General features: G+C 35.5%; 1 protein-coding gene across 12 annotated transcripts in view; it reads right to left on the bottom strand.

Moving 5' to 3' along the window:
* LOC143256040 (rap guanine nucleotide exchange factor 2-like) overlaps nt 1-25,017 on the bottom strand; it is a 146,420-nt gene that overhangs the window by 44,051 nt on the left and 77,352 nt on the right. For 4 of the 12 annotated variants that reach the window (XM_076512638.1, XM_076512643.1, XM_076512645.1 and 1 more), the window contains exon 1: nt 21,498-22,117. The exons of 3 other annotated variants lie outside the window; for them this stretch is intronic. Coding sequence is in view for 2 of the 9 variants with exons in the window: in XM_076512636.1 (XP_076368751.1) it covers nt 3,876-3,938 (63 nt within the window). In the remaining 7 variants the exon portion in view is untranslated. Of the gene's footprint in view, nt 1-3,875; nt 4,085-6,037; nt 6,264-12,575; nt 13,062-21,497; nt 22,118-25,017 lie in introns of those variants that run through there. 5 more of the 12 variants (XM_076512636.1, XM_076512637.1, XM_076512639.1 and 2 more) reach the window with 4 other exon arrangements.

Raw genomic sequence — 25,017 nt, 5'->3', positions numbered from 1 at the left:
CACGCCTACATTTCGGCATTGTTCGCATTTTCAATCAACCATCCGCCCAGCCTTGTCCTCAACTTTCTTCTTATGCCCGTTTCAGCAGTTTTGGTTGTCTCATCGGAATACCGATTATTCAGGAGATTAAATCTCACTATAATAAATTCGACTCTATTGGTCGAAGTGCATGGAATATCCCTGTTCATACATTTGGCATCCAGTCCAAGTTAGTCTGGTCCAAAACTTTAAACTGTATGCTATACACATCAGAATGTCGTTCTCTTTAACCTGTTCAGTGCCGTAGACGACATAACTCGTCCAAGTCGATCGGTAACACAGTACCACGGACGAGTTAATTCATTCTCAATAATACCTAACCTCAACGCTAGATGTCAGCACCATAAATGCATTTGACCTACTTACAAATTGTTTTACTTTCGATCTAAAATGGCGTCACGAAAAAAGTTACAGAATGAAGAAGCATTAGAGTTGTATTTTGAACTTGGTTCGGAGTTGCCGTAGCAGCTGAAATACTAGGTAGTCAACAGGTTAAAGCAAGCCTGTTTATGTTTTCGGAACAAATAAAACTGCCCAATGAAAGCCACTGCAGAAGACAACTGTAAAACTGAAAATACAGACTCTTACTTTGTTCTGCACCGTGTTAAGTCAGCCAGTAATTTTCTATGGTTTGTGGGATGCTCCATGGGTACTCTTCTTCGGAAGCTCTTGTATATAAAGGATCCAGTGCACATCAAAGGTTTGCTTTCCTTTAGAGTATGTTATTGGGGAAGTAAGTTACTTAGGTATAAAGTACGGCTCGTGCCAATTAAAAAATACGTAGAACAGAACTCGTTACTGAGGTATCCAACTCAATGATGATGATTTATTTGATGAGAGACTTTGAAATTTTGATAAATTTCTTAATTCTCACCCGGAAGAAAACGTTATCCAGGATTCGAACCATGACCACTTTGTCTACGGTTGGCACAAAGTCTTCGGAAAGTGTTAAAGCCAAGAGGGCAAAGTTTGTTTAGATCACAAAAACGTTAAACCTCAACAGGATTCTACAATCAGTTTCAAAGACAAACCCAATCTCATCTTCCGGATGTCGTGAACAAGTAGAAAAGGTGATAAACTTTGGTATAGTCTAAAAATATCTTTACATTTTATCTCGGAATATGTCTTCACCTTCGTGATGTGGACTATATATAACAAAACAATGAGTTGTGCCATCACAGTACTTCTTTGAAAGTAACTGCAAAACCCACCCCACGTTTATTACGTTCACTCATCAAACGTGAATTTTTCTTGAATAAAGAAATGAATGTAGCATAGCAGTTATGAAGTTCTCAACTGGTAATTCCAATGATTACGTCAACAATCACGTGGGAGGCTTAGAGTGCGTATTTTTGTCACTTTCAGTTTTACATCACAATACCCTGTTCTGAATTCTACATTTGACAGCAGATTGAAAGGTGTAAAGATAGAAGGCAGCTGATCGATACGGACTTTCGGTTATGCCCAATGGAATTAGGTGCATACTGCTCTCGCTAGCAGCTTTCAAACATGATTTTACTGTTCTGTTGTCATAAGTCGGTAAGATTAACGGTGTTTAAGTTTGAAAGTTTTGAAACTGACGAGGTAGAGTTGTTTAGCGATGGCTAAGCAGTGTGTGCGAACCTGATAATATGCGTGTGTTTTCTTATGGTAAAGCCACATGGGGCTGTTTGCTGTGCCCACCGAGGGGAATCGAACATCAACATCTCTTACTCCACTTCTATCTTTAGCAATCTTTATGGATTAATTTGTATCATGTTTCACAGTCTGTCAAATATCGCTGAATTCGCAAACTGATGCACGCTAACTACAGTGACGTCTGTACTTACTTCATTTCTAAAAGCACAACAAAAGGCCGCAAAACCACTCGTGCACCACAGGCTTGAGCATCGTCGCAAAAATGATGAAGAATGTTCACAGTTGTTCATTGATCACTGCGTAGTGGTGCCAGCAAACGTAGTATGAACTGTTTGTTTTAGAATTTCGCACAAAGCTACTCGAGGGCTATCTGTGCTAGACTTTCCTAATTTAGCAGTGTAAGACTAGAGGTATGGCAGCTAGCCATCACCACCCACCGCCAACTTTAGGGCTACTCTTACCAACGAAGTGGGATTGACCGTAACATTATAATGCCCTCACGGCTGAAAGAACGAGCATGTTTGGTGTGACTGAGATACAAATCTGTGACCCTCAGATTGTGTTTCAAGTGCTCTTACAACTTTGCTATGCCAAATCATCTGTAAAAGAGCAAAATTTACAACGCTAACGAATCAGAATTATGGTGCAAGTATATACCATCACCTAGACACAAATATGATGTGCATTAGCGGGCAAGGCCTAGCCAATTTATAACTATCAAATTTATTTATGTCTAAATAATCTTAAGATAACAATAACTGCGTGAAAAGTAACACGTAATTAGTGTTGCCCTAATTACAGGGAAATTCCTCGAGTCTAACTGGGTACACATAAAATGTACTCCAACGGGAATGTAGTTTTGCAAATACGAGCTTTATTAAAAACAACTTGAGTCTGTGTAGTGCTCAAGTTTCTTTTATAATTTTAAATACATCTGATTGAAAAAAACAAACAAACCTGTTATTAATTACTTAATATCTACCATTATTATTTCACAAGATTCAGAGTATGAACCAATAACTGTTCTTAAGGTCTCAAATTATCGACTTCCTTTTTATATCATCCAATACTGGCAGGCTATACATAATGCATCCAGTTGTGCACGTTTTGGCTCGTTGCAGCATTGAACACTAAATACCTACGTGAAATCATTCATTTTCTAAGTAAAATACATAGGGAAGACTAGCAGCACCTAATGGAACTAATCGCAGTCATAACAATACATTTGTTTAAATTTATGTTGTGACTTACGGTCGTTACAGCCCTCGTAAAGCTAAAAACTGCTAATCTCGGAAGCAATTTCGTACATAAATATTTTAGAAAAATGTGGTTTAACGGCAAGTCTACAGACTTCTCACTTTAAAATTTGGGTTTCGACACACGCCATGGGCAAAGCACAACTAGCTCATCGTGTAGCTTTGCGCTTAACAACAAACGTTTCGGTACAATGTTTTAAAAACGAACATGGACTCCCATTTAGTAATAATAGCGCTAAAAAAAAGTTAGATTTTTCAAGTACCTCTTTCTACGTTATAGCAATTTATTTACGCTATTAGCAAAATGCGTTAAACGATGAATGAAAGACGGGGTCAAAAGCTAGTTGCGACGAGTCAAAATTCTTGTTCGAGTCCTCAAGGTGCCCTGTCACCTTTGTTCTACACCATGGTGAACTGAAATATCAAGAGCTTAGTCATCCTTACAAAGATATGTGGACGAAAATGGCAATAACCAAAGTCCAGACGCTGGGGTCATCTGGTTGATAAACACAGATGACAACAGCTTAAAACTGTTACAAACTTTGTCCAGGCGAAAGAATGTACGTACAATGCAATAATACACATAACAGTGTATTAAAAATTATTTAACAATGTTATATTGTATACAAGAGACTGCAGAAAAATATTAATAGGAGAAATAAAGTAAATTTAGTTGAAATATTGCAAATGGTGCAGAAAAAATTCTCTCTCTACATTAAATGCATACTTAATACAAAATTGTTAGAAATACAATATAAATTCACATTCGTTAACATACAACAATACATACTACGGTATATTACCAAACAATGACTAATTAGTAAGAATTTATAGTTGATTCAAATAAAAGATGCTTGTACATTAAAAGATAGTTACATTACCAAACTGTCAAAACGATCTAGTATAGAAATGGTACTGATAATGATATGAAAGAACACTTACGCACGAAATATTCAGGTTTTTTCCATAAATACTTTTTACATTATCAAACTTATTGCGTAACATTCATTTTTTAACACTAATGAACAAAAGTTAAAATGCACGTGCTATTTTGCTTTACTGCACGTGCACGGTGGTCTTACACAAATCTAAATAACTGGTTGTATGAAATCGAATTTCCACATGACTCGCTTAGTAAACTGCAGAGTGCTGTCTTATTTTTCCAAAGGAAATACGTAGAGGAACATAAGACAAACTTCCTTGAAAACAAGTAAAAGATACGGAAGTGATGTGTCGTCATACTAAGGATGACTCAAAGTGAATGTTCCTTCTGAAAAGTAACTGTGCATCAAAAAATCAGGAAATTTATTGGTAGGCCTATCCGTACAGTTTATCCATTTATAAGTTCGTGTGGGCGAGCAACTAACTGAAAAGGGAAGTCCTGATATACTTAAAACCAATCAAAAATCTAACCTAAATATTAGCTAACGTTGTGTTATAACGAATTTCATAACCAAGTGTTCATAATCTATTTTCTCAACTTATCCTTATGTCTCATTAATGTGAATAATATTTCTGAAAATATAAACTCACGTATAAATTACTAACTAAAGGTGGCCCGGCATGGCCAAGCGTGTTAAGGCGTGCGACTCGTAATCTGAGGGTTGCGGGTTCGCATCCCGGTCGCGCCAAACATGCTCACACTCCCAGCCGTGGGGGCGTTATAATGTGACGGTCAATCCCACTATTCGTTGGTAAAAGAGTAGCCCAAGAATTACCGGTGGGTGGTAGCTGCTTTCCCTCTAGTATTACACTACTAAATTAGGGACGGCTTGCACAGATAGCCCTCGAGTAGCTTTGTGCGAAATTCAAAACAAACTAACTAACTAAAGGAGAACTTACAACTTTCCTCGAGTAATGTGTGTATTAAACATCCAAACAAAATTACTTAACTTATATTTTCTTAATCCGTTGTAAGATATTAAGGATGTCAACAAAACACAAGGATCTGATTTTGTCTTGTGTGTTAGAACATCACACAGGATTACCAGAGGCTATTTTAAAGAATTTTCCCAGCTAAACAAACCATAGGTTAAAATGTGTGTCGTAATGAAACAGCCCACAAGATGGGTTCGAACATTATTTTTATACTTATTTTTTAGCCGGTTTGATCTCGGGAATGTTAAGTCATTTTTTCATTTGCATAAACAAATTCTTTATAATATCCACATACTCCATTAGATTAAATGTTCGTGAAACTTTTATTAACGTTAGAAAAACAAACCATTTTTCTTCCAAAAAATAAAAAATAGAATTACATTTTAAGTTACAAAAGGAATTCTTACATTTACCAATATTCATAATATTAAGACAGAAAATAAATATTTAAATTATAAACAAACTGAAGTGTTTTAATTCTTTTTAGTTGTGATGGTATCGGTGCCAATCACGTAGTTAGCGATGTTTTAATTATTCTATTACTAACTACTTCCAGAAGCCTCGGTAAATACATCTTCGGCCAGGTGGTTAAGGCACTCGACTAGTAATCCGAGGGTCGCAAGTTCGAATCCCCGTCACACCAAACATGCTCGCCCTTTCAGTCGTGGGTGCGTTATAATGTGACAGTCAATCCAACTATTCGTTGGTAAAAGAACAGTCCAAGAATTGGCGGTGGGTGGTGATTACCTTCCCTCTAGTCTTACAGTGCTAAATTAGGGACGGCTAGCGCAGATAGCTTTTGTGTAGCTTTGCGCAAAATTCAAAACAAACCAAATGCATCTCTTAAATATCTCACAGATACGATAGAAACAGAATCCAAGAATACCAGTTTACATTTGGCACAGAACGAAGCAGCTTCCCGCCAGTCATAACCACAGTGGCTTAAAAGTTTATCTGATAATACTACAATCTATATGATACTGTCGTGTCCTTTACCATAAATAACATGCGACTACTTTTTTTTTTTAAGAGAAACGTTTATGGTCGTACAGTTCTTTAGTATTCTCATAAAATTTAATTTCTAACATATTAATGAACTTTCAGGACTACAAAAAATGCATGAGCTACATAATGGGCTACTTGCGCGTAACTGTCCCCAATTTCGAAATGAACAATAGAAGCAAGCAAGCTAGTAAACAGAATCTAATGCTAAGTCATAGGGTTACCTTTGTCTGGGAGATTTAGGGGCCGCAAAGTGAAGTGAACCAGGAATCCTCGCATTCTTAAACTAGGCACTATACCACGCCTGGTCAAGTTTTAGAAATAAAAAATTCCTTCCCCAACCGGTTTCCGCTGGTATGGATTTCCATAAGTAGGCATTACAATAACCAATAATGAACAGTTGGAGAGTATCATGTGTAAGTAAATCCGTATGGACTAGGACGATAAAACAAAACAAAACCTAAACACAATTCCTCATAATGACACCATCATTACACTTTTTTGTTTTTAATAAAGGCAATCAAAAATTGAAATCCGAATGAACCACAATGTTTTACTCCGGTTTATTACATAAATTTGCGATTCCACTCAAATTGCATACAGATAAAAAAAGTTTTGAGTTTTCACCTACAGTGCACAACCTATTCCGGATTTCACATTAACAACAAAGTAAGTGCTACGGGATTGGCTTCTTTACTGTGATATTCTTCCGATAATTTGATATTTACCTCGTGGCTCCTATAGTCAGGCTCATAAAAAGTGGACATACTAAACAGAAAAGAGATTTGTGAGATAAAAGGTCTGATCTAATTGAAGAAATATCTGTACGATTTCACATCCTTGGGTTCAATGATCTATACAAGCATGTCTCTATAAACATGTCTATACCCTTGAGATTAACTACAGTATCATGCCAGGGCAGTAACACGTTCTTATGAGCACGTATGCAATGGTATCAAACAACTTAAATATTTGATTAAAGACTTTCGAATCATCACACAGGTTTTAATACTTAATCCATTATTGCAGGTTTATGCGATACACACACACACATGCATGCATACGCATTTTGATTTGTTTTGAATTTCGCGCAAAGCTGCATGAGGGCTATATCTGCGCTAGCCGTTCCTAGTTTAATAGAGGGAATGCAGCTAGTCACCACCCACCGCCAACTCTTGGGTTACTCTTTTACCAACGAATAGTGGGGTTGACCGTCAGATATAGCTCACCCTTTCAGCATGTCAGTGTTGTATGGAAACAATACATCTTACAACAACGATTAAAACTAGTTGATACTTTGTGTTTCCTGTCTCGTGGCCCGGCATGGCCAGGTTTGAATCCCCGTCACACCAAACATGCTTGCCCTTTCAGTCATGAGGGCGTTATAATATGACGGTCAATCCCACTATTCGTTGGTAAAAGAGTAACCCAGGCGTTGGCGGTGGGTGGTGATTAGCTGTCTTCCCTGTAGTCTTACACTGCTAAATTAGGGACGATTAGCGCAGATAGCTCTCGAGTAGCTTTGCGCGAAATTAAAACAAAGGAAAATATGTAACTGAAAGAGCGACGTATGTGCATGAAAGAGTTTTTTTTATTTCATTTTTGCTTAATTTTAATGTAGTTTGAGTGGGAAAGTACAGACGCCGTAACCATGTCTATAAAGGACGATGGGCGTAGACAGTAATATGCAACACAAAGGGAAAAGTATTTGAGAGTGGATCTGTCATCCCTCAGAATACCATCTGAAACAGTAATGTTTATGTACTAAGGTTCTATGTGTGAATTTATTACTTTGTTTACAGATACTTAGTGTCTGTATCTTCACCATGATTAGTAAGGACCTGGCAGTAGTATACCAAAGTTTTGATACTTACCCCCGCTACCCAGATTTTGAAAAGGTCATAAGATCTAGCGTCTCTCACTAGATAAGTCGATCGTTTTGTAATTTGTTGATATGAGATTCAGTTTAAAGTGTGTTTTGTACTGTAGGTGATTGGTGGATATCATATAACGTGGAATAGTCATTGAGATACCCCACACGGCCATCATATTTGATCAGGATTCTACGCACCTAAACTCATACGTGGGTAGTTTAGAAATGCCACTTAACTATTTTAGATAAAGGCAGTATTCTGTATTGAATTTCTATAAATTCAAATACTACGGCCCCTCCCAAGGGAAAGAACATCTTATTCAAAGTACAAGTCCCCCCATCAAGTATATCTATAATCGTTAGAGTTGGACATGTGATAACAATAACGACTGTATCTGAAATACTTCATTATAGCATACAACAGTTTAAAAACATTATTTTTCGTTGTAAAAACATGCCTTAGCACTTTAAATAAAAGTTAAAATATACGTATTTAATTTAAATATTTGAATATTTTACAAATATGCTGGAGATATAACATATCAGCATTAATGCTAGAGGGAATCGACACAAAGTGATACGATAACTGGTATAGCGCGTATTTGGTAACTAACTATTCACAATAACTGTCTTGGATTATTCCTTCCAACATTTATCGGAAATAAGGTTTCCTGATAATAAACTCAAACAACTTCAATTTTAACTACATTGTACCATTGAAATAGGTCATGTCTTAGAATTTATTTTTAACTAGTTGCGTCCTGCAAAACATTTGCGATACTTTGCACGCCCTTTGCTTGAATTGTCCTTGTCCTATGATTTTCGCGCACGGCATTTAAGCTACGATTTCTTGTAGGCATTACGTGTTAGACTGATAAATTATGATCTATATGAAAAACTTACGTAGCAATCTATGAAACGAACCGAAGCTAAATTATTGCAAATTAGAGTAAATGTAAAGTTGTATATAATGAAGGTAAACTAAGCTGAACACGTAAAAACGTCTCAAGTGCGTGTTCACAAAGTGATAGCCATATGGTTTTGAACGAAACTGTGTATTTATATCTTAGACCTAAATAATTTGAGAAATTTCGTATAAAATTTTATATAGTACAATATTTATCTTTTTACATGCGGGTTAAGTATTGTTTCTGTTAAATGTTTTATAAGTAAAACTCGAAGCCAGTTATCACGTGATGACAACGACACTGTGCCATATGTAGCATCTCAACGCATTCAATAATTTGACTAAGCAAAAAACAAGCAACATGATTCTAAATGGAGAAGCCAGTATGCAATCCGGACTCATCTAACAAAAGCCTTGTTGAGAATACAAGATCTGAAAGGTTTGGTTGAAAAACTTGGGAGAAAAGTTCCAGACAAACACAAACGTATTACTTACATAGATGGGAACGATTCGGTTTTCTCCGAAAATGCGTGCTGCCTGAACGTTTCAGCTATTTTGACTGGAACTTCTCTTATAGAAACGTCTAAGGTTGCAATGTTTTAGTATGTGTTTTTCTGTTTATGAAAATCTAGTAAAATAATTATTTTACGTTAAATTGTTTTCCATATAATTTGAAAAAAAATCTACAGCATTGTAGATGCTATTATTAAGGCCAAGATAGTTTAAGTACACAAGTAAGCACATATTTACGACGACTAGAAGTCTGTAGTTTAAAACGATCGTTCTGTTTTCAAATAAACTCACACCGCCTGAATAAGCTGAACCGGGATTAGCATACAAGTCGGATGAAATGGTGCAGGCTTAATCATAGGACAATTTAATAAGATCGAACCACTAATGGAACTGATAATGTTTCTTTAAAGTAACATACAAGTCAATGAGATGAAGACATTACAGCAACGTTATCACAAGGAACAGCCACAGCTCTTACAATATCTCAAAGTTTATAATAGGAGCGTGGAAACATTGCGAACATCCTGCAAGCATACTAAATAACTAGGTTTTGTCTAATTACAAAATTTTCTTAAGGTTTAGTCTGAGGTTTCTAGTGTATAATTAAACTCGGATTCCTAACTTAATTGAAACGTTTTTTTTTTCAATTTTTCTAACTGTCGCAATTTTATCGCTCTCTTAACTCAGCATTCTCTCTATTTTAACAGCTTCACTATTGTTGAGTGCCTGCGTTTGTTTCAGTTTAGTTTTCTTTTATGCATGTGAAGTACATTGTTGATTATGTAGTGTGCAAGTCCCGCCTGCTCTCAAAATGTGTAGATTCTTGAGAGTAAGAATCAACCTCACTTATTTTACGAAAACGTTAGCGTTCTCGAACATTGTTGAAACTTTGAGAAACTCGAGTGATGACTATATAAAACAGACACACCAGATGATTATTATTGGTCAGCTATAGTCAGTACGCTATAAGCCTCGGATGTTATAGTTGTGATTAACACCAATTAATCGGAAAAACTACAGGTTTCAGTGAATTACTTCGGACGTTATTATTTCTACGAAAACATTAAACATTATCCTCAGTAAAAAGTGAGCTTGTAACCGGTGTGAAGCTTGCCATAAAAAGACATTATTAGCTTAGGGGAGGTATAACAAAACCCATCAGAATTAATCATGGACCATCGATAAAATATTCAGTTCCAGACCAGATAAAGCCCAGTATAAGTTTGTAAAACTCTTGTATATAAACCATCATTTGCAATAAGTATTAGTAACAACCGTTATTATATATTGATTTTTGTTTATATATTAAAATAGATTTATGTTAAAAAAGAAAATTATGTGTATATATCTTGTTGACAAATATTAATTTGATACATATTAAACATTTAACTTCTACATTAAAATTTCCGGCTATTTTAAATCTTAATATCTAATATACGTTACATAATGAATCGAAGACTCGTCCGGGATAAATGAATACGTAACACTATCAATTACACATGTATCATAAGAATAAACAAATTCCTAGACTGTGTTTTAATTACTCACACGTCTAATTTTGCTGTAATATAACAACGTTCCCCTCCCATCAAAAAAACGTTCGACCACATTAAAAAAAATATGAAAGATTATGTTAGAGATTAAAACAATGTCAGGCTTTATCTGCACGTTTATCACAAGAAAAAAATCCATCAGTGTCAGATTTTAATTAAAAGTTTAAAATTGGAAATGGTTTCTAACAGAAATGAAATGTTTTTTGAAACTTACACGTGTGTTTAGAGATAATCTTAGCGTCGTTAGTTTCAAGCATGAAACTGAAGTAAAGAGTGACCTGTTTTATGTAAGGATGTAATAAAATAATAATATTCTATATCACGCTTTATTCACTATTATATACAATGCTATTTCTGATATATTCTAATGAGAAGTAAAAAAGTGTTCTCTACATATCTGGTATTAAAATGTCTCCATTTACATTCGTTTATTTGCTTTAGAGCAAAACCACACTAGGCTATTTGCTGTGCCCACAGCGGGAAGTCTAACTCCGGATTCTAACGTTATAAATCCGCAGACTAACCGCTGTCCCATTAATATAACAGTAAATATAGCACCAACAATCATGATGTTTTTTTTCTTTTCTTTTACACAGCTCACTCACAGCACGAGCCATTTTTTTAAAAAAAAATACCTTTAAGCTTTACCTTCGATACCAATTAATATCAACGTCACAATATACAAGTCATATCCGAGTTTTACCTTTACATGTTCTCTTTTGAAAATCAATATATTTTACACCTGTAAAAGTCGAGGAAGAATTCAGAAGTTAAACCGTTTGATTATAAATTAGTTAGGCCTATTAAAGTAATTACGATCTATTGCATTTGTTTGCCGATTAATCAACGAGCTCCATTAATCCATTAGTACAGTGTTCACCCAAACGCTGTAATTATAAGCAAACAAATGTTGGCTGCAGATGCTGTCAGGTGGGGGTAGTCTGTTTTCTTACCCTCCCCTAGGTAGCAGCTAAAGTGTTGTGACTGTGGCAGATAGCCATGGCAAAGAGAGGACGAGCAGGTCTGGTGGTAATATTTAGATTAATCGACTGTCGAAATAATCAAAACTATTTCGATTAAGATATTTAATTGTAATTTCAATTAACTGATTGGTACAACTGACTCGTAGATAATCGCCTAGCTATACGACTTTATAAACAATTATTCTGTTCTAAAAGTGTGATATGCAGGGATATGTTTTCTACCTGCTTTCGTAATATAGCAATTAAAAATATATTTTAGTCATTTAATTTCCATAATATAATGAAGGCAACACGATCTCCAGAAAGTCGTTAAGATTACACGTCGCTCTAGTTACATTCTTTTATTCTTCCCTTTAATAGGTGATGTACCTTCTTTCCAAGAGGATATTGAATTAACATAGAATATCTGGTTTGAAAGGATTGGCACTGTAATACCCATTGTCAGCCGAATAAACGTTGACTAAATGTAACAATTGACAAATGCTACGGAAAAACAAAGGTCACAAAATTCGCTGACCACTAGACAAAGAAAGCGAATTTATATGTTGAATTCAGACGTGCTTTCTTTAGCCAGTTGTACTACGATGGAGACATATTTCAAGAGCATCGTGTTTTATTTATAAAGAGATTAATCCTGGAGGGAAAAAAACTGGAACTAAACACAATCTGGTAGAAGTGGCTGTCATTTTGTCTGCCCAAATACAAAACTGGTTTTCGTTTGTTTGATATACATTTTATTAATGTATTAACATTTACACAGTCAGTCAACTAGACTCACTACAGAATACTACCCCTATATATCTTGAACGAATTTGTTATTACTAAACAGGATTATCCATGAGATACTTGTTGGAAAATCGGTATTACATGAAGATACAATACGTACAGAGTTATTTCCCTAAAATAAAGTTACACAATGAATTATCAACTTACCCTTCAACATGAAAAGAAGCTCGGATTTTAACGTTGCAAATCCGCAAATTTATCTAAGTTATCGAAGGAGGAGGAGGACAAGTATGTCAAGTCCTACTGTTAACTAACCCTTATCGAATGGCAGTAAGCCTAACGTGTAGTTCTAGTTAACTAACTATTGTGCATCCTTACATGAAGGTCTTACTGATTAGTTTTAAATAATTTGTAAAGTAATTGTTCACGAGTGGCAGTAAGCCTCATCTGAAATCCTTCGTATTGAGTAAATGCAGAGAGCTAAATGACAAAAACACAGCACAAATCGAGTGGCAAAGAGCTCAACACATTCTACTTGACTAAACACAAATCACCCTGCGACGAATGTCAAAAAACACTAACACGTGCATTATAATTCACTAAATACATATACGTGTAACACTCGGCGTCTGTCAAACAGTAAGTATACGGCACTCTCCCGTGTACAACACGATTCCATACATGAGACGATCCCGGACGTTCTGAGCAAATTAATATTTCTTTGAAGTTCGGTGTACAGGGCGGCCTCTATTGTGAAGAACGTTTAGGATGCAACTTTTGTAAAGAAATTCAGAGAAATTATTTTTTAAACTGTACTAACCTGCGCTTGGGGGTAATAAATACAACCACAAGTGTGGTTTTTATTCTCTTCAAACGCTACAGACTGCGATATAACGTAAGTCACAAGTAAGTGATAAACAACTTAGCAAAACTGAACTTCTTTCCTATTACAAATAAAACAACAAAACAACTTAACCTTAAGATACATTGAGCTGCTAGCAAAAAGAAAATGTTTACAAAATTAGTGCACGTTACAGAAACTAGCATTTAGCAGTGTTCTAGTAAGAAAGATGAGGTCAGTACATTTACAACAAAAATGTTTTAATTGCTTGTAACTAGCAAGAAAGAGAAATAAACAGGTTCTAGCTCTGACTATTGTTTGCCTTAAATTTCACAGAAAGCTATACGTGGGCTATCTGCGCTGGCCGTCCATGATTTAACAGTCAAAGACTAGGGGGAAAGCAGCTAGTCAACACTACCCACCGCCAACTCTTTGGTTACTCTTTCACCAACAAATAGTGGGATTGACCGTTACATTATAATGCCCCCACGGCTGAAAGGGTGGCCATGTTTGATGGGATTCGAACTCGCGACCGTCAGATTGCAAGTCAAGCGCCCTAAACACCTGGCCATGCCCGATCAATTATGAATAAATGAGACAAATGATACAATTACAAATGTTTAACTGCAGGAGTGCCCCAAGGATCAGTCCTTTCTCCACTACTATATATTATTTTCGTCAGCGACATACCTTTCCCCAGTTTAACATACACGCATAATTCACAATACGCAGACGACATCACTATCTGGAGCACCTCCAGAAACCCAGCAATGGCCATGTCTCGCGTGCAAAATCACTTAATAACATCTCGACCTGGAGTAACAAGTGGAGAATAGTTTTAAATCCAATCAAAACACAAGCAATCACCTTCTACAGAAAACTTAAAAAAAAAAAAAATCTAGAAAAAGTAAAATTATCACATGGAAATATACCCATTAACATGAGCAAAAACATCACATTCCTTGGCATCACCTTCGACACAAAACTAACATGGAAAAAACATGTTAACAACATACACTCATCATTTAGAAAACGCATTTCACACTTAATGACTCTAATCAGCAAACACTCAAAATGCCATTATCCAAATATACAAGGCTTACATCCGTCCACTAATAGAATATGGATGTCAAGTCACATATGATATGTCAAATAACACACTCCAGAAAATCCAAGTTCAACAAAACAAAATACTAAGATCTGCATTCAGACTACCATCATACACTCCTGTAAATTATATATATTAAATCAGCAACTTACCAACACTAAGAAATAGACTAACAGAAATATCACACAGATACTATTTAAAAGCAGAACACATAAACAAACTAACGGCATCACTCTATAAATTAACTAGTGCACTAACCAAATTTATTTCACCTTACAACATATTTCAAGAATCACAAATCACACAACAAAGTACTTAAAGGGCAAAATTCGCGGAAATATTATGTGTTTTCTTTTTCAGGTTTCGGGCACAGGACAGGTAAAACTTTCGGCGCCTGTCCTGTGAAAGTGGGTTTTTCCGGGGCGCTCCCGTTTCCCCCCACAGCAAAAACTTAGGCATTGGATCTTTAGATCTCAGCCAAGGCAACTTTATTGCCATGCCCTGAATCGGGTCGTTTGTGTTCACATTTACTATGACAACTGCCTATCGGGATGACTTCTGGCTGTTTTTCTCCGGTGCTACCTTTGCCTCGTTCATGAATAATATTAATTATGACCAACTCCACTCCCTCACCCAAAAAAAAAAAAAAAGTTAAAAAAAAATCTAAATTCAATAACCTTCCACGAAAGGGGACGAAGAGGAACCACAACGTTCCTGAACACCCCAGTTGGAGAGAGAATTCTTCTTCTGACTTCTCTCTCTAAACTAAACCCCTGCCAAGATAGTTTGCGTACTTACGTATTACAAATGTTACTGTAACGCAGCAGATGACACGATTTATTTGCTTGTTTATTTGAAAGTAAGCACAAAGCTACAAAATGGGCTATCTGTGCTGTGCCCACCACGAATATCGAAATCCGGTTTTTGTGGTTTAAGTCCGGAGACACGCTGCTGTGACACTAGGGTACAGGTGGCACGATATAAAAAAACAAAAGAATCAATGTAATTTGGGTTAAATATGTTACTAACTAGAGACTTCTTACTGGAACTGTCTTTGAAGTTACGTATAAAACAGGTATTGTTTTAATAGCAAAAGTCGTTTCACAGACACGGTCACACATCATTCTAGTTGGTTATTCATTGTTAGAAAGTGCATCGTGAATGTATTTTTTCCCACTATACGTCAGACAGCGCGATAACTAACCCAAGTCGACTGTCAGACCAACATGCAGTTTTGTTACCCAAAACCAAGAAATCTAAGAACTACTAATGATTAATCCTAGTCAAATGTCATAAGGGCTAACATGTAATTCCTATCGACTCAATTTCAACGCCACAGCTAACTTTTGCCGCCTATCAAAAATGAACCTACAACGCTTTTTTGTCTGTCAGGCAGTTTGAAGTACCATTCTTGTCGAATGATATCATTATGAACCCGAAATGACCCACTTATTCTTATAAATAAAGGATGAAAATGTGGTTTCAAAACATATTTTCTGGCCTGAAAACCTACACAGGTTGGCGGCAATACGCTCTTTAGTAAACTTGTGCACAAAATCAGAAAGTGTAGAGACAGACAACTGATCTTATTTGGAAGTCTTCTGCAGGAAAATAATTCATATTGGCATGTATACATGTTAGTTTGCGACACAACTCTGTGTTTATTGGAGGACTTGGTTTCACACATGTGTAAACGGCGCGATAAGATGTAAGAATCAACCCTCCTTACATCCTATTCTCAGCTCGCTTCTTCTTTGTGGGTATTTAGGTTGAGTTTTAGATACCCAGGAGAGTCAGGTGCACAAGACTTCTTCCTCCATCCCTAACTTTCGTGTTGGCTACTACTCAGCCATCGACACGTTTTTTTTTGTTTTTTTTTTTAATTTCGCGCAAAGCTACACGAGTGCTAACTACGTACGCCACAAGTAATAACAGTTTATCATGTTCAATACTAGTCACGAAACGGTGATGTCATCTCATCCAGTTTACGATAAATATTCTCAACTTTATGATATTAATGTTTACATTAGATACTAATTCAATTCTAAATGAAATCTTTGCGCGTATGAAAAATGTAACGTATTGTATATCATATACAAAGTTAACCAATCCCGACAGCAAAATAACAATAAATAGACAATATCGAAACGACTATAGCGCCATCACTTTTATTATAAATTTAATTTTTTTTAATATTGCATACTACACACCATGTATGTATTTTATAATTAAAAACTATATTCCGGACGGAATGTTCAACATACAAACAGTAAAAATAAAAGTTAACAAGATACACACAACATGACAGCATAAACGATAATCTTAGGGGTTTTTAAAGAACTTACGAAACATTCCTATAGGAAATAGCCTACAAATAATTCAATGAATGAAAAACAACAAATGATTTTATAGTGCTTACAAACACCTTTTTGTTTATATATACGGAACGAACAGTCATTGAATAGTTTTGACAACAGGTTGCGCCACCTATTTAAAAGTTGTACATACTAGAAAAAATCCAACTTTTTTGTATTACGCTTACACGTTTAATAACAAAAATAAAGCAACATAAACGTTCTGTCAGAGTACCAAAACAGTAAAGGGCTCAAACTACAATTTCAGAACAACTCACAAAAACGACAAGCCATTATTATTGACTTCCTTCATCCACTGAAAGTAGGTCAGCACTATGGTTTATAGGGAACGCACTGTATTAAACAAAATGAAGCACAGTAAATGTAACAAATCATGTAACCGGACACCACCTATATGGGATTAGGATGCAAGCTGTACACGTGCTTCAGAAAATATGTACATTGTTACAGTGCTGTAATCCACTGCAAGTACCAGTACATTTCACTTTTTAAAAAGATTCATTGTAAGAAACGATCCACATTTAATGGAGAAGATTCGTGAATAATTATAACGCACCACAGGTAAGATGGTTTTAACACGCTACAAATAATCAAGACAAAATCTTGGTCAAGTTAGTCAAACGTGCCGAAAGACTGCACAAGACTATAGAAGATAGTCTGGGCCCGGCATGGCCAAGCGTGTTAAGGCGTGCGACTCGTAATCTGAGGGTCGCGGGTTCGCATCCCCGTCGCACCAAACATGCTCGCTCTTTCAGCCGTGGGGGCGTTATAATGGGATGGTCAATCCCACTACTCGTTGGTAAAAGAGTAGCCCAAGAGTTGACGGTGGGTGGTGATGACTAGCTGCCTTCCCTCTAGTCTTATACTGCTAAATTAGGGACGGCTAGCACAGATAGCCCTCGAGTAGCTTTGTTCGAAATTCCAAAACAAACAAACAAACAAACTACAGATTTTTCCACAGCAATGTTGATCGAAAGTAAAAAAGATAATTTAATACTACAGTACCATTTATCGCCAAAACAATTACGCATAAAGTAAGATAAAATGAAAATGAATTCATCTGTAAATCGGATGTCTATCACGTGTCAACAGAAAAATAAAAAAAAAGGAAATCCGACCTGTCACGTGAGCCTTATTTTCTTTCGCATACTAACCCAGAAGATGTACTGGTCTTACAGAACTAAAGTAATGTTGTCATGTGCATGGAAAAAAGAAATTAGAGATAACTTTTCCACTAGGAGTAATCTTTACCTAAATGTTACGACTTGGGTGAAGAAACATCTCTTAAAGCTCAGTCTAAGCATTTTGCTCAAAACGTGTACATGACACGTGAAATAATTTCATACACGATTTTACGTTTTATCCTTTTGTTTTATTTCAGTACTATGATATGAACATGTAAAGTGTCAGCTTTTCAGTTTTGTAATCAATACAAAAAATCAGTCCATATGTTGTTGATAAATCAAGTGCTTTTGAGGAAATTACAAATTATTGTAACCTTTGTAATTAAAAAAGTATTATAAATCGCTTTATTAGTTGCAATAAAACGGAGTAACCCTGAACATTTTACTTCTTACACAAGATGCATTATACAATTTCGTAGAACTTAGAAGAAAATATTTCCATCCAAGTGACTACAGACACAAAGTGACATATTTTGCTTTGTTACCACGGGTTTGCACACAACATAACTCGTGCACAGGTATGTGCGCGTGCAATTACATATATGAACGTACTACAAGAAATCTCGAAAGCGTTATCATTATTCTGGATAAAATTACCATTGTATTTCATTCAGTACTAAAATAGCGACTTATCCGGTCAGAGACTGGTGAGAAATCTAGTGTGTAATATCCGCAAATCGATTTTACTAAAAATATGCCAGAACGATAGCCGGAGCTTTAAGGTTTCCATTCTGCGAGGACGAAGTGTCCGTCAGGTTTGTTTCAAAATTGTGTTCATTGGAGAAATAACATTCAGGGTTGTTTGCTCTTTCTGACCAGCGTTTTCCATTGTCTGGCAAAAAAAAAAGCGACTGCTTGTCTGTATGCTATTTCCTGTTTGAAAGTAAAGGAAACGAATACAGGACAGAAACAGAAGACGATACGATGCCTTCTGTTACTTGAAACTACAAGAATGAAAAAAAAGGGATTTCAAGTAAAATACATGGAGCGGATGTGAACAAGAGCATAATGGACTATCCGGACTATTCACTGAAAGATCAATAAAAAACAATACGAAAAAAAAAGGTTTGTTTCGTATTGGATGTTTAAGATGGTCCTGATGGTGATGCAGTTTCTTTAGTGAAACACCTGTAAAGGTCATCCTGTGTAGTGTGTCTTTTACTGTTCTTATTCAGATACATTTTCTCCCTTTCAGCTGTGGGGATATTACAATGCTACAGTCTATTCCACTATTCGTCAGTAAAAGCATAGCCCAAGAGTTGGCGGTGGATTGTGATTACTAACTGCCTTCCCTCTGGTCTTACACTGCTAAATTAGGGATGGCTAACACAGATAGTCCTCGTGTAGCTTTGCGTGAAATTCAAAAAACAAACACACACTGACATACTAGTTTATAGCCACGTCTACACCAAAAATAGCAGTCGCTTCTCATTAAAATAGGTCAACTTTAAAAATCAGTTTGATATTATAACAAATTCAATTTCATAACTTGTGCTGGTTTTAGACCCTTTGGATCCACGTAACAATAAAATCTAAAAAAGTAGTATTACGGATATATCGCATGATCCAAAACTGTATCCCGTTATTGAATGGATTTTGTGCCTTACTCTGAGATTTGAGTAAAACTAAAGGTTTAAATATCAGTATTAGTGCTGTTTTGTCTAATAAAACAAATTTATGAACATAACTGATGTGAAAAAATATATCAACCAAACATTACGACTTATCTTCATCTAGAACAGAAACTACCAATCCGTTTTTACATCATTTTAGTTTTTCCTTTTCAAATCGTGTGTGTGTGTGTGTGTGTGTGCGTGCGTGCGCGCAACGTTCCGCTTTATAGGAATTTGTTTTTCAGAGAAATTGAAACAAAATCCGCTTCGCATACAATTTTATTCTCTTCTACACATGTGGATTTAGGTACGTATACATACACGTCTTTCCAACACAAGCCCCAGTCCTTCTTGTACTTAAATAATTAGCACATATCAACATAACCCAGTAATTAGTGCCATTTATCAAATTCGTTAGTTCATTATATATATAAGAACTCAACACTGTGGTTAGTTATTTTAATTTCTCTTACTGTTAATCCACAATTTATACAATTTTTTTGGCAGTATACAGACCTCTTGCGGTTTATTGTTACACTACATTTCGTACCAGTATACGTCTGTGCTTCAGAATCATTATTTGTAAGCAACACTTAACGACGAATTATGGCTCCATCTTACACACTCAAAAAAACTTGCTCCAATGTTTCTCTCAAAACTATTTTTTTTACATTTATAAGCTCAACGACTGAAGACTTACTGTGAGAAAATACGTTTTTATTAACAACATCTGTAAGCCCATGTGGGAAAACATGTAAACATGGTTCACACAGTATGAATGTGGCTTTAACTTGTTTATACACACACACACAAACACATGCAAAAGGGTTTGTATACAGCACACTAATTCGTGTACGGGGGTTTACTCCTAAATATGCTGATTACCAACGCTACACGGATCACAATATTTAGCTCAGAAATTAGCTAAGAAAATAAAAAATTTTTGTGTTAAATTGACCGAAAAGTCGTGGTCTGAAAACGTGTTTTGTAACTGCGAGTGGCTTTTGCCAAGTGTGTTTTAAATGCAAGTAAATATACATGAACATACGAAACAAAGGAATGACATTGAAATAAAATTACATGGCAATTATATAAACTTTGTCACACATATACAGAGTGGCCCGTAAGTCCCTACCCATCCATATATCTTATGTACCCAGTGTATCTGTGTGCTGCCTCTTATTCTCGATACGTAATATTATATGACACCATGTTCTGTGAGACATTTTAGTGTAAATGGGCTTAAATTGGCCATATTTCTCTGAAAAAAAGAAACAAATTTATAATACATGCGTAACGGGCCATCCTGTACAATAGGCTCTTACGAACTAGCCTAAACAAATCTTTTTATAAATCAAGAATTTATTATTAAATCTTCTACGACAATGAATTCCAAAACAAGTCAAAATAAACAAAACGCAACAATCAGTACAATGACGTATTACGTTACGTATAGATTACAAATATGCCTCTAGAGTAATGAAAACCTCAGTATTATTAACTACGCCCGCCATAAACATACGTAACAATTCGTGATAACGAGAAACGTTTGTTAACACCTTTGTCAACCTGAAGATGACCTGAAAAGGTCGAAATGTTGTTCTGTACTTTATTTTAACACCCATACCGGAATACATACGTAACAATGGACTTATTTTAAATTAATAAACTATTCTTTCTGCAATCAACTTTGAACCTATTATTGCAAACAAAAGAAATCAGCTTGTGTGAATAGTATCAATGCCAGAGTTTTATATCAAATCTGAGTCTGCTTAAATTGTTCGCTTCTATTTACGCCGTTTCACGATTATTTATTGCATTGCATTGAATAGTATTACGCGCGATACAAACGCAGCGTTCGAAGTTGTCACGCTACGCATACCTCTAACGTTGAATGGAAAGCCGTTTTCATAAATACGTACGCAATAATTATAGTCAAGTAACGCACAGTAACTAAGTAACGATCACATTATCTCAGGCAGAAGTAAAGAGCATTACAACCACTTACCTAAGCTTTGATACTCCACAACAAACGTAACAATTTATTTAAATATACATTTTCGTATATCGAGTCCTGGGTTGTTACACACGTACACATACCAGCAACCGGCCTTGAAATTCCGCGAATATTTTCGTACACACCAACACTAGGAAATTAATCTCCTTGCTAGATGGCGCTTCTTCGAGATGCAACGTCGTTATCCGGTATAAGAAACTGAACGCAGAACGTAAACCAGTGCACTACAAAATCTAGTAATCATATCTTTACAAACATGTATCTACCAGTATTCGGTTTTTCACTGGAGTAGAATGTTAATTAGTTTTCTTCGTTGTTTCCTTTGCCAACGTATCTCTTACACAAGGAAATTCTCAGTAGCAAGACCAATGCTCAAAACATTAGGTTCAGTTCAGCTAACGTCTGAGGAATATGGTCTGAGTTTGCATCATAAAGACAAGAAAAATCTGTTTTTGTGTTGTTTTTTTTAAACAAGAGTCAGTACAGATCCAAGGACCGGATTTTAAATCCAAATCATTGTAGTCGTCAACATGTGCCTCACAACGCTGTAATGTGTTAAATTGTATTATGTTTAATAGTACAATACTCTTAACTCCACCCCATCCTATCGCTAACTGCTATACAATACACAGCAAGCCAGTCAAGCTTCCTCTCTTTGCATGGCTGATAAAGCGCCCCCAAACGGTGACTTAGTTTATGGTACCCAAGTCTAACACTCTTCAGGCCATGACACATATATCAGCTGGTGGAGATATTTGTGTTTGTCAGAGAGTAAGGAACGTGGCAGCCTGCCCCCCCCCCCCAGTCTAGTTATTTCCTGTTTTCCATACTGACAGTACTTTCTCTACCTCGCCCCCTTCCCCACCCCTTACAACACACCGGAATAACTAAACCAATAGCCATGCCAAAATACTTCTACGCACTGGCCACAGAGACTTAAGTCTGTTATATAGGGTTGTTGTTTCCGGATAATTGTGGCTAAGAAAAATTTTCGTAAACCACAGCAAACACACACAAATTTAACAATTTAAATGGATAAAAGCCTTATTTAAAAAAAAAAAAAAGAATCATGTTTTCAATAATAACTAGCTTTCGTGATGACGAGAAACTCGCTTGAAGTAAAAATGTATCTCAGGACGGCTGCTATGGGTATTAACACTTCTACTAATAAAGCAGAGAACAACGTTTCGACCCTATTAGGTTAAAATAGAGGTTAACATGGTAACATAATAACTAGCTTTATCAAATAACCTTTTTACGTTACTGTTTTTACTTAGGCAAACCACTACTTATTTAAAAAAGCTTAAACTATTATTTTTATTCTTTGGCAAATGTTTAGTTATAAGACTAATGAATTTCTTGTTACTATATTCCTTAAGAGTAAACCCAAATTTTATTTTTCATAAAAAAAAAACATTTCGGTTGAAGTTAAATAATAGATAATGCAAGCGGTTTTGGAAGAAAACAAAACAGTTTCACTCATCAAAGTATACACAATTACACATGTTTTATTCTCTTAGTTTCTTTTTCATATTATCCTTTTTTTGTAAAGAAATCAGCATTGCCCTTTATATGTTATTCTAACATTTCTGACTCAGCTTCAATCCAATAAACCCTTAGGGAACAAATAAAGGATATTATTGTTGAACAACAAATCAAACTACCAAGTCAGATAGTTTTTAATTTGCACCGATATTTTTTTATATTTGTGAAAATTAATTTGAAGAGATAAAATGACTGATTTACGTCAGCTCATCACGAGATTAATATCCAACCACAAGTGGCATTGAAATCTCCAATTGGCGTATAAAGATACTGAGAAACTGTTTAGAACCACCTTGGTAGATATTGTTCAGCAAGCCCAGTACAAGAGTATTATGTCTGTAACTACTTCAAGTGTGTTCCTGTCTGCTTATCCTACTCTTGACTATCGTGATGCTTCAATCTTCCTTACCGAATCGCAGGTGAAATTACTCGCATCTCAGTTGAAAAACAATATATAAAATAGTAATAGTAGGAGCATAAGGGGTTGGTAATTGTTTAATTAATGCTAAGAATGTGTTTTTATTGATATATACTGAATTTACTTCCAGTGGTTAGACCGCAGTACTAAGTAGAATAGAGACCTGAGGATGTTGTATTTAACCTAAAAATTTATTAACTAACAAACAAAGATTTGTATCGAAATTGTTTTGAAAATATGCATCCAAAACCATCCTTTCTGCGAGTTTTTGGATTAAACTTACTTGTAATGCTCAACAAATTGTAAAGACACTCCTTGTCTCCTGGGGGACGTGTTAATTTCAATAATTTTTTTTCTCCACTCACTTAAAAATAAAGTTGATGACAATGTAGTCTAAGAAAACATCGCTAACTAGAAATAGAAACTACGATTCAGACTTTTATTTTTATTATTATTAGAACCTCATAAAGCAGACACTAAATACTTTGGCTTGAAATAGCTGAGGTGAAGAATGTATTACAGTAGTTCATGCACCAATTAAAAAAAAACAATGGAGGGGAGAAATACGAATAAAACAGAAAACCTGTTTCAACACATATAATGTTAAAATTGCTTATCTAAATCTTTCAGTTGAAAAAGCCATTTAAGAGCTAATGAAAATTCATAAAAAGTGCTTAAGGTTTACTATCAGTATAGAAAAAATTCTCAATAGACAGTATGAACGTGAACTCGCCTACATTTTTATTTCCTAACTGCTTCATGTACTCTTTATTCGTTTTATCTTTCTTTCCCTACACGACCTCATCCGATTCCCCAGACACCCAAGTTTGGACCTGGTTGAACTTGGAAGGGCGACCACCTGTGAATACTGGATGATAGTCCTATGACTTTACTGTTCCCCAACCCAGTGTAGAACATCGACAAGTCTACGAACTTTTTTTAAACTGTTAAACTCAGGGGTTCTAGTCCTATCGGTGGACACAGGAGGTATCTCGATATGGTTTTGCTATAAAAAGCACAATTTTTAATTAATTAGGGAAAATTATACGTGGCGCCATCTTTTAAGCATTTTGTAGTTACCTCTCAATAAAATATAATGTTACTACTTCACCATGATACTTAAAAGTCACAATCACTACGTTAACTTTCTCAATATTTTTGATAATTACAAAACAAGTTTGTAATTTATATATCTGTATTCAATATTTTTCTGCATTAAAAATTGGTATTCATAAAAGAACTTAAATATTACAGTTATGTTTAAATTATAAACTACGTCAGAATCACTTAGACTATCTTAAGATAATCATAAACCACAAATTCAAGCATTAGGCCGAATTTTCTGCTAACATTTGTACATTTAATTCAAATGCCTTATAATAATAAATTGAAATTAATCAATTTTTCCAGACGTAGGTATATATAAATAATTTTAATCAAACACAACTGTTTGGTATCTTACTAATAAGATAGATAATGTGTTTTCAGAATTAAAAATCACTTCGGAGAAATAACTCTCAGACATCAGTAAAAATTCATGTTCATAAA

Source organism: Tachypleus tridentatus, chromosome 7 (assembly GCF_004210375.1).
Source record: "Tachypleus tridentatus isolate NWPU-2018 chromosome 7, ASM421037v1, whole genome shotgun sequence".
Taxonomy (NCBI): domain Eukaryota; kingdom Metazoa; phylum Arthropoda; class Merostomata; order Xiphosura; family Limulidae; genus Tachypleus; species Tachypleus tridentatus.
Note: the sequence above shows the minus strand (reverse complement) of the source record. Positions and strands in the feature narration are given on the sequence as shown.